At 35.3% G+C, this 12,103-nt stretch overlaps 1 protein-coding gene across 1 annotated transcript in view; it reads left to right on the top strand.

Annotated features, from left to right (window-relative positions):
• KCNH5 (potassium voltage-gated channel subfamily H member 5) overlaps positions 1-12,103 on the top strand; it is a 367,441-nt gene that overhangs the window by 211,780 nt on the left and 143,558 nt on the right. The window contains exon 8 of the mRNA XM_070469447.1: positions 9,518-9,717. Within this exon, the coding sequence (XP_070325548.1) occupies positions 9,518-9,717 (200 nt within the window). The remainder of the gene's footprint in view (positions 1-9,517; positions 9,718-12,103) is intronic.

Here is a 12,103-nt window from a genome sequence, read left to right as displayed (position 1 = left end):
GGTTCATGGGGTCGCAAAGAGTCAGACACAACTGAGTGACTGAATCGAACTGCACTGAATAATGAGTGATATTGAGCATCTTTTCATGTGTTTATTAGTCCTCTGTACATCTTCTTTGGAGAAAGGTCTGTTTAGCTCTTTGGCCCTTTTTTTGATTGGGTTGTTCATTTTTCTGGTATTGAGCTGCTTGTGTATTTTGGAGATTAATACTTTGTCAGTTGTTTCATTTACTATTACTTTTTCCCATTCTGAAGCCTGTCTTTTTACCTTTCTTATGGTTTCCTTCAGTGTGCAAAAGCTTTTAAGTTTAATTTTGTCCCATTTGTTTATTTTTGTTTTTATTTCCATTACTCTGAGAGTTGTTCATAGAGGATCTTGCTGTGATTTATGTCAGAGAGTGTTCTGCCTATGTTTTCCTCTAAGAGTTTTATAGTTTCTCATCTTACATTTAGATCATTGATCCTGAAAATATAACTAATAAATAAATTCAGTCAAGTTGCAGGGCATAGGATTAATATGCAGAAGTCTGCTATCTTTTTGCATACCAATAATGATCTATAAGAAAGAGAAAATTATCCTATTTAAGATTCTATCAAAAAGAGTAATTCTATCAAAAATAATTAGGAATAAAATTAATCAAGGTTGTAAAAGAACTGAACTCCAAAAACAACAAAAGACTTAATGGAAGAAACTGAAGATGACAGAAGTAAATTTAAAGATAACCCATTCTCTTGGATTGGAAGAATTAATATTGTTAAAATGGTCATCCTACCCAAAGCAATCTACGGATTTCACAGAATTAGAATGAATCGTCCTAAAATTAATATGGAACCACAGAAGATTCTTAATTGCCAAAGCTATATTGAGAAACAAGGACAGAGCTATAAGTATCAGACTGTTTTCAAACTATATTACAGCTTCCCTGTAATATAAGCTCTTTGTTTTCAGACTGTGTTACAAAAATATAATAATCAAGACAGTAATGATTCTGCCACAAAACAGACACATGGATCTGTAGAATAAATAGAAAGCTTAGAAATTAACCCACACACATATGGTCAATTAATCTTAGACAAAGAAGGCAAGAATATACAATGCAGAAAAAACTCTCTTCAGGAGGTGGTGCTAGGAAAACATGGCAGTTAAAAGAATGAGATAAGAACATTTCTTCATGCTACATTCAAAAATAAATTCAAAATGGACTAAAGACCTAAATGTAAGCCTAGAAACCACAAAACTCCTAGAAGAAAACAGGCAGAACACTTCTGGACATAATATTTTTTTGGATCTGTCCCCTAAAGAAAACAAAAACAAAGCTAAACAAATGGATCCTAATTAACCTTAAAAGCTTTTACACAGCTAAAGAAGCCATTGACAAAATGAAACAACAACACACTCAATGGGAGAAAATATTTACAGATGATATGGCTGGAAAGGAGTTAATATCCAAACTATATAAATAGCTCACATTGTAGTGAGCAGTGAAAGTCGCTCAGCCATGTCTGAGTCTTTGCGTCTCCATGGACTATATAGTTCATGGAATTCTCCAGGCCAGAATACTGGAGTGGGTAACCTTTCCCTTCTCCAGAAAATCTTCCCAACCCAGGAATTGAACCCGGGTCTCCTGCATTGCAGGCAGATTCTTTACCATCTGAGTCACAAGGGAAGTCCAAAAATACTTGAGTGGGTGGCCTATCCATTTTCCAGTGGATCTTCCTGACCCAGGAATCGAACCAGGGTCACCTGCATTACAGGTGGATTCTTTACCAACTGAGATATCAGGGAAACCTGCATATCTGAGAGTATTATGTAAATTAATTACACTTCAATAAAAAATAATAAGCATTGCCATATAATTATTGCAGGCTTCTCAGGTGGCTCTAGTGGTAAAGAAACTGCCTGTAAGTACAGGAGATGTAAGAGACACTGGTTTGATCCCTGGGTTGAGAAGATACCTGGAGGAAAGCAAGGCAACCCATTCCCACAATCTTGCCTGGAGAATTCCATGGACAGAGGAGCCTGGAGGGCTATAGTCCATGAGGTTGCAAAGAGTCAGACACAACTGAAGCAACTTAACATGCACACATGTAATTATTGAAACTAGTTTGATGTAGTCAGTTTTCATGATGATCATGGTATCCACTGAAAGCTATTGAAATCTTTCCAAAATCTTGCTATAATTTGATAAAGTTAAAAAATGTTTTCTTCTCTGTGTCAACTTATCTTACTAGTTGAACATTGATTCTAATGATGATTCAGTCAATTCATTGTATTACCTGGAATTCCTCCTTCAAAATGCCAACATCCCTAAGAGAGATAGTGTATCAAATAGTTTTCAATATTTAGCACTTAACATCAAGTAATTAATGAAATTAATTTCTAGCAAGATAGTTGGCATGGTTCAGGTACTAGGTGAAAGGGACATGGATTAAGTGAATACTGGGAAAGAGAAAACATCTGGTTCATAACTGATGCCTGGAGGGTGCTTTCTTTTATGGGTCATTGCAAAAGAGCATCCAGGGAAACCTGAAGCCATTATGAGACAACTGGAAGGAGAATAAAACTTTGAAATTGGAGGCCTGATGATCAGCTTCACTTTTTTCAGCCACTTGGAGTGATTTCAAGTGTTTTAACAGGCTATGTGATACATATACAATCATATTTTGGTGGAACATTTCCCTCCATGTCTTAAATTTAACTTATTAAAGGTAGACTTTAGTAAATAAAAATAGGAATGGAAATGATGGTTGAACCACTTATGTGGCTTTAATGGTTACCAGAAATGCATTCTCATATAAGTATTTTAAACTACATAGTCTAAGGCTAATGATTACTTGCCAAGATTTATAAAAGAAAGACAACTAGGAAAAATAAATGTTTGATGTCAACATGAATGGGCCCAAAAAGTCTAAAAAATATAAATTATTCATAGGAAGATGAATGGCTGCAGCGTGACCTAAGGAGCAAACAAAATGAAGTGACTGAGAACATAATTTATTCAGAGAACTGGATATCATCATCTGACCTGTTATTCTGTGCAACTTATAAGAGTGTACGTAAAAAGTTACAATTAATTAGCTCAATACAGATTGTTTGACTCTGCCGGTTGTTTAACCCTGAGAAATAAACTATACTTAATTTATATACTTGGTATCGGTATAAGTTCATTTGTGAATTTTGTAAACTATGAAAAGGATATGATGATCATTAGTTTTCTTTCAAAGGATATGATTTTGGAGAATTAAAGATGAATACTTCTCCTTTGGAAGTAGTGAGTACTACTTGAGAACAGAGATTATGTTTTGTCCTTAGTGACTATTGTAGTGGAGGCATATAATAGATATTCAATAAATATCCATGGAATTAAACAATGGATTAATGTTTAATCCCAGAATGGAATCTGGGATTAAGTTATATGATATTATTAAATCATTTAAACTTTTTTCTTTTTGAAAACATTCATTCATGACTTCAATGTTTATGTTATAAAAATAATGGATGTTTTTTAGTATTAATATATATTCAATAAAATATATTAAAATTTCTTTTTCCTAAATATGCTATTAGACTGATGTGTATCATAAGGAACTTGCTACTCTCCTCTCTCAGGTTTACTAATCAGTTGAGAATCAACTATTAATAAAACTGTTTATTAGAATATTAGAGTTGCATAACTAATCAAAATTAGTGGCTCAAAACAAGAACAGCCATTTATTTCACTCATGAATCTATAATTTGTGCAGGGCTAGGAAGTCATGACTTTATTTCTGGCACATATGTTATCACTGGGTTTGCTTGAGTGGGTCTGAAAAATTCACTTTTTAGTTGGCTCAGTCACATACGTGGCTAGTAAGCTGATGTTGTCAAGTTATGTGTTGCATATGGAATCATAGATTGATAGGACATTTTCCTTCCTGTCTTAACTATCATTATTAGTTATGAATATAAACAGAAGGGGAAGTGATGGTTGAACCATCCACCCTGCCTTAAGTGTTATCAGAAATGTCTTCTTATATCCCTATTTTAAATTGTTCAGCCTAAGGCCAGTGAAGGCCAGTGTTTAGCTGGGAGTTCAGCCAAAACTCTTGGCCAGGGACCTTGATTTCTCTCCATGTGTACCTTTCCAGAAGAATATTCAGGCTCTCTCACAACACAGAAACTATATTCTAGTTATTTTAGCAGGTATTTTAGTAGTGAGGAATTAGAAATTAATTCTAGTTTCTTAAGGTATGGGCCCAGATATTGGCATGTGATTATAGTCACCATAGTCTGTTAGTAAAATAGTTAATAGAGTATGCTTAATTTCAAGGGAAAGGAGAAAAGACCCTGGCTGTCTATTGAAGGAGTGTCAGAGAATTGTAACCATCTTAAATTTAACATAATTCTCTTTAAAATAATCCCTTTGTGGTGAATAAGAAACCTATAAGACTTTTTAGATAAGATATTTACCAGTATATATGTCAGAATTACCAAGTCTTTAAATATGATGTGAAAGTCATTCATTCGCGTCCAACTCTTTGCCACCCCATGGACTACACAGTTCATGGAATTCTCCAGGCAAGAATACTGGAGTTCGAGCCTTTCCCTCCTCCAGGGGATTTTCCCAATCCAGGGATCGAACCCAGGTCTTCCATATTGTAGGCGGATTCTTTACCAGCTGAGCTATGAGGGAAGCACTTAAATATGATAAGATAGTAAAACTGGCTTGTCTTAAATTGACTTAAGCTTAAAAGGCTACAGGAGAGCATATAAAAGAGGCTTAACAAATTTTAACTGGTTAATCAAATTATTAGTAGTAAAGTAGGAAAATTACCTCTATGGCATCCCATTCAAAGTGTAAAATTATGTAATAGTCCCCTACAAACCTTGCCAGGCCAAGCAAGAGCATTCGTGCTTGATGAATGACAATGGGCCTTCCCAATGCATTTACTATCTTAATATGGCCAGGACATGTATCGCCTTAGCTTCTCAACATTTAATTCTCTCATGTGCATTAATAATGTGTACTTCTTCTATGTTTTTGTGTCACCAGTAGTGAAACTTTGACTTGAAAAAAAGAATGTTTCTGAAAAAAATGTTTCCTAGCTTTTTGGTGTGTCAGCTTACTGAAAGAAAATATTTAAATACCTATAATATCTCAGGAACTGATCTTTGTTCTGGAAATACAGCAGTGAGCAAAAAGGAAAGGATAAGGCCAGGCTAGTACTTACGGATTTTGCATTTCTAATTGGGAAGGTAGATATCAACAGATAAATATGTCATATAAATTAAAGTAGTGATGAATAAGTTTAGGAACAAAGGTGTAATACGGGGTGGAGACTGATCATGAAGAAGGGTTTGTTTTTTCTGCTGAGTGAAAGTCAATAGTTTGGAAGCTATTTCCATGAAGATGATGATGATATATACATAACATTTGATGAATGCTTACTCCCTATTGGACTCTTAAAATTATTTTATATGAGTTATCTTATTTAGCACAACTCCTTTGTAAAGAGTCTAGAGTAACTGTAAAGTTATAAGACAGGAAATAGAATTCTCGAGAGCTCTAGTAACTGGTCCAAAGACACAATCGCTAGTCAGTGGGAAAGCATGTCTTAAAGGAGACAAGGATGCTGGTAGAGGTGGTGAGAAGAAGTTGAATTGAGGCTCTATTTTGAAGGTAGAGCCAATAGGAATTGATAATGGAGTAGATTAGATGAATTAAGGAGTGAATTGAAGAAAGACTCTGTATGTCACCATCAACCCAAATCATACAGTGCCTGTCCTGCCACGTGGAGAAGGCGGACTTGAGAGAGAGGAAACAGCCATAGACAAGAGATCACAGACAGAGAGAGAGGAGATCCACTCAAGTTCTTAGTGTTGGGCTTTCCTAGTCTTCCGGAGGCTTAGATTTCAATATTCTACTGATTGTTAGCTAATAAATTTCTCTTTTTACTTTCTTAAAAAAAAAAAAAAGAAAGACTCTGTAGCTTTAGTCTGAGCAAATAGGTGTGGCTTTGCAATTTAATGAGATGAAAAATGCACTTGGTTGTTGAAGAGAAGGTAGTGTTAAATGAGTTCTCTTTTGAACACGTTAGATTTGAATGGCATTAGACATTCAAGAATATCTGTGTATCTGTAATTCAAGAAAGAGGTTATTACTTTGGGAGTTAGCAGTATAGAGCTAGTTTCTATTGAGATCTATTTCTTTCATTGTCGGGTGTCATGTTCCAGGGTCAGTTTCCTTAAGGATGTACTTATTTATTCTGTGAACACAAACTGTGGTGGGAAGCAGTATTGTTGCTTGCCATGGAATGTCATACTTGCTGTCACCATATTTTATGAAATGTGCACTAGTCCTAAATGTTAAAATATTTTTAAAGAAGAACTGATTTCTCTTTTTAAAAGTGTACATATATTACATAGATTTGTACAGATGATAGAACTTATATAAAGTTATATACCTCAAAAATGACTGCAGGTAAAATACGAGTTAAGTATAATGTCTATTTGTTTTTGTTGTTCAGTCACTAAGTCACGTCCGACTCTTTGTGACCCCATGGACTGTAGCCCTCCAATTCTGTCCGTGGGATTCTCCAGGCAAGAATATTGAGTGGGTTGCTATTTCCTCCTCCAGGTGATCTTCTCGACCCAGGAATTGAACTTGCATCTCTTACATCTCCTGCATTGGCAGGCAAATTCTTATAGTTCAGTTCAGTTCAGTTCAGTTGCTCAGTCGTGTCCGACTCTTTATGACCCCATGAACCACAGCACATCAGGCCCCCCTGTCCATCACCAACTCCCAGAGTCCACCCAAACCCATGTCCATTGAGTTGGTGATGCCATCCAACCATCTCATCTGTTGTCCCCTTCTGCTCCTGCCCTCAATCTTTCCCAGCATCAGGGTCTTTTCCAATGAGTCAGTTCTTTGCATCAGGTGGCCAAAGTATTGGAGTTTCAGCTTCAATATCAGTCCCTCCAATGAGCACTCAGGACTGATCTCCTTTAGGATGGACTGGTTGGATCTCCTTGTAGTCCAAGAGACTCTTAAGAGCCTTCTCCAACACCACAGTTCAAAAGCATCAATTCTTCTTCGCTCAGCTTTCTTTATATTCCATACATGACCATACATTCATACATGACCACTAGAAAAACCATAGCCTTGATTAGATGGACCTTTGTTGGCAAAGTAATGTCTCTGTAGGATGTCATAATTGAGAGAGCTACATGTGGGTATATGTGAGCTTTCTGCTGATTTTTATAACATTTCAAAGTAAAAAATTGTATACATAATTATGTATGTATTATATATGTATATACAATTATATATTACACATATTACAAATATGTGTGTACAAATATGCATACATATTTATACATATAAATTATATACATGTATACATATAATTATATGTATATAGTTGAATGTCTTACCTTAATTTATGACCTTGATTAGTCTTACTCAGTGTAGGACACCACACTCACATGAAAGCTAGAGGCAGAAGATATCTTTGTAATATATCCAGCTTAATGGGATGCTGATTATATCTTTCATTTATTAATGTTGAAAACTGCAAATACATTGACAGTTTTATTCATATTTCAGTGCTTAAGCTATTCATATGACTAGAATGTATGCATATTTAATGTACCCCAAAAGATGAAATGTGTGGTAATTTGTTTAACTAAAAGGCAGTGGTAAGACACTTTGGCAAATATAACATATTACAAGCATCTTAGGGAGCCAAACAAGTTGAACATGTCAAGGTAATATTTCTGTAATATTCATTGACATCTTAAAATAGCTGGGGGCTATTCAAAAGCATGACTGTAGCATTATTTAATTAACCTGTGAAAAGCTCATTATTTTAAAAACATAAACTCTCTTCATGTCACTTTCTTGGAGATTCAAAATTCCATACTGGTTATGTGATTCTTCTACCATTAGTTTGTTCACATTATTTCTGCACTTGTCTTTCTTAATACCAACAATAAGGAATAGAGTTTTAAGTCTGTGATTACCTCTACTTTTTTGTTGTTTTTTTTTTGTTGTTGTTGTTTTTAAATATAAATACTGAACAATTTAAAGATCTTGTTGAGAAGTGTCAGCATTATAGTCTTCCTACTTAGTTTTAACAAAATATTGTCTATCTTAAAAATTGTTCTGTGCTGACACCAACATCCCAAAATAATAGCAAAAACTCCCGTAAAAACAAACAAACAAACAAAAAAACCCTAAAAAGTGATTAAAAAAGAACCCGAGTAACTGCTTGTAAAATCATAACTTCCTATTGTGCAATTTTAATTTGTTATGCTCAAAGAGCCACTGTTCTTAAAGAAAACAAGTGATTTTCTGAAAATAGATTGAGGATCTTAAGTTGCTTCACTGGTTTGATGTTATACTCTTTCCATCAAGTGGGACTTGACTGATGAAACTGTGAAATGAAGCAGTTTGTACTTTTTGTTCAGAGGGATTATTTTTTCAAATGCTTAGAGGAATAAGAAAGGAAGTGATCATTGTCTGATACTCTACCCGTTTGTGAAACGCTTTTGGAATGAGTATGGTTATTAAACATAGTGTTTACTGAATATTAAAGGCACTAAAATACTGCCCTCTTTTCAAAAGAGCTTATTGTTTAGGGATAAAACTAAAGGGACACGATAGGTTAGGAGTGGTGTGTGATTGAAGATGTGTTGATTTGGCTCTGAACTCAACTGCTTTTAAAAGCTTTTTCAAGATCAGGTCAACATTAGTAACCTGATAAATCTGGAGAAAGAGGAGTTGGTAAATTATTGGTTGATGGAGGAAATAGCAATCAGGGGCATTAAAACACCTTATACTTTTCTTTAGCTCTTATAGATAGATAACAGTGGTTTGCAGGTTACAAGTTACTTTATTCTTAATTAAAATAATGAAGTAAAAAAATCCTTACAGTACTGGATTTATGACATAAATTTAATAAGTGTAAATTATAGGCACTCCCAAAGTTTTGTTTTAGCTGTTAATTCCTGTTTCTTCCTAGAATCTTCTAGAAATGAAACACCTTGATTTGCCTTTTCATCCTATATTTTTGATATTCTGTCAAAAATATTGATAAGCAGGGAAATATTCCAAAAGCTGGAAGAAGCATGCAATGAGAATGAGCATATATTTCTAAAATGAATCATCAATTCCTCAAAATTTTAAATTGATTAAGCTTCATTCAGGAAGACAGGGCTGGAGGATAATTTTAGTGATAAGGCTAAGAGGCAAATCATAAACTTGGATCATCTAATTCTTCATGAAATCTATCAATCACCATTATGTTTTACTAAACTGACTAGCTGGTTGTCACTCATAAAATCATGTTTATCATACTAAAGATAAGATTTACTGAATGAATAGCAAATTCTAGGCACTCTTCTCAGGGGGTTATCATGCATAATCCTGAAAAGTTTGTTAAGGTATCTCTGTCAGATAATTTATTGATCTGGCCAGTATTCATATCATTTATTTTCACTTGGGATATTTGTTTTATTTTCATATCTTCTCTTTCAGCTCTTCTTTATGCAACTATTTTTGGAAATGTTACCACAATTTTCCAGCAAATGTATGCCAACACCAACCGATACCATGAGATGCTGAATAATGTACGGGACTTTCTGAAACTGTATCAGGTCCCCAAAGGCCTTAGTGAACGAGTCATGGATTATATTGTCTCAACATGGTCCATGTCAAAAGGCATTGACACAGAAAAGGTATGGATTATTATGACCATTTTTGTTATTTATTTTATGTTTCAATAGGATTTTCAGATGCATGTAACTTTGTCACTCACATATTACTTGTATGTTATTGTTATTCTGTATTTCACAAGCAAATATCAGTCAATCATATTGTTTAGCACTTAGAAAGCAATCAACCATTATTCATCCATTAGTACTAGTGGTCATCACACTTAATTTAGGGATTATGGCTCCTGAAAACAGCTAATTACTTAATTTGCCTAAAATACTGTCATTACCACTCTGAATAATTTTCCAAATACCTCAAAAATGCCTATAGTGTTGTCATTTCTCCTGCTAGATTTTATTCTTGATTTCTCTTTTGATACTTTGCTCACTTAAAATTTGGAATCGTCCATGCTTATAACTGAAAGATTATATGTCTTCTATTTTATCCTCTACCTAAATTCCTCTTCTCTCTCTTCTATGTTTTATAATGCCACTTAAAATTCTTTGTTTTCCCCATTTCCTTACAAAACTTATGAATACCACCTTTGTAATCCACCTAACAGTCCTAATTTCTTTCTTGTCTTTTCATGGAATATCTAAATTTTTCCCATCTAAATTATACCAGGGTGAAAGAAGAAATCAAAGTTCTCTCATGATAAATAAAGTCAAATTAAAAAGTCCTCACATCCTATACCCAACTGATTCACATCTAATGTAGAGAATGACAAGTAGGGCTTGCATATAAGAATTTTAGAGAAAACTGATCTTGAGCTATTTCACTCTATAAGCATTGATGAAGGCTTTATTTTTAGGTACTGATTTTTGACCTATGGTAATCAGTACATTTGGTAATCATCACATTTTTGACATATGGTAATAAGCACATAACTTGGCCAACAGAAGTCCATATAGTCAAAGCTATAGTTTTTCCAGTAGCCATGTATGAATGTGAAAGTTGGATCACAAAGAAGGCTGAGTGCCAAAGAATTGATGCTTTTGAACTGTGGTGCTGGAGAAGACTCTTGAGAATCCCTTGAACTGTAAGGAGATCCAACCAGTCCATCCTAAAGGAGATTAGTTCCGAATGGTCATTGGAAGGACTGATGCTGAAGCTGAAGCTCCAGTACTTTGGCCAGCTGATGCAAAGAACTGACTCATTAGAAAAGACCCTGATGCTGGGAAAGATTGAAGGCAGGAGGAGAAGGGGATGACAGAGTGAGATGGTTGAATGGCATCACCAACTCAATGGACATGAATTTGAGCAAGCTCCAGGAGATGGTGGAGGACAGAGAGGCCTGGCATGCTGCAGTCCATGGGGTTGCAAAGAGTTGGACATGACTGAGCAACTGAACCACAACAAATCAGCACACAGTCTTCCTTGCCATTTCCCACAAATTTCGTGTTTTTAATCATAGGAGGTTGACGTAGTGTTTCTGTCAGTGTCATGGTGAAAGAACCAACAAACAAAGTAGATGTTTAGTTAGGGGAATTTCATGAAGCAAGTAGGAAGTTTTAAGTCAGAACAGGTCTTGTTAGGGGCAGAACGGCTGAGGGGAGTTGAAGGGAATGGACTTGAAAAGTAAGAATTGAAGAAGGGAAGCCTGCAGAGAGTGCAGGTGAGATTCTGGAGGATAGCTGTGTGGAAGAATTATGAAAGCAGGTGAGATTTGCTCATTTCCCCACAGTTTACAAGATGCAATTAAGTGGTCCCTTAATGTGAAATATGTGACCACAGAGGGGAAAAGGACAAATTGCACATCTGTGGAATTTGATTAATGTGTGCCTGAACCAATATAAGGATGTGAGGGAATCCAAAGAAGGAAAAGAATCTTCCTCAGAGGTGCATGTGAGAATCAGTGTTTAAATTGCCAAATGCAGGATATTCTTTGAGGTCCACACTCAGTGAAACTGCACTCAGAGGCAACCATCTACCTTGTCAATCAGTATCTTGGTCAGAAGCTTTTCTTTCCAGAAAATTCAGTGGGGTCTTATGATTGCTGACAGAAAACACCAGTAAAATGTTGGAATGATAGCTCTTTACATAAACCCAGAGCCTATGCCACAGATCTGGTACAGATCTGATCTTTGAGTTCCTTTCTCTTTCTCTGAATTCTCAGATGCTGGGTTAGTTCAATAATGGAATCAACAGATTCTTGCAAGCCTCCCCTCCAGTACCTACTTACCTGTCTGCTTCTTGATACAGTTAGGGTATAATACACTGGCATCGGGTGTGCATGGAAGGGCATCCACAATGTAGTTCTTAGTATGGACATTGTTTTGGTTGTTTGCTATTCACTATTTGTGGTCACAGAAATGTACTTCTGATTGGTAGAATATTCATGGAAAATGGAGTGTTAGGGAAAAAAGATGAAGTTAATATTAAAATTGAAATGAAATTTTTATTCACATG

This window comes from Odocoileus virginianus, chromosome 6 (assembly GCF_023699985.2).
Source record: "Odocoileus virginianus isolate 20LAN1187 ecotype Illinois chromosome 6, Ovbor_1.2, whole genome shotgun sequence".
Lineage (NCBI taxonomy): Eukaryota > Metazoa > Chordata > Mammalia > Artiodactyla > Cervidae > Odocoileus > Odocoileus virginianus.
This window is presented reverse-complemented; position numbering and strand designations above follow the sequence as displayed.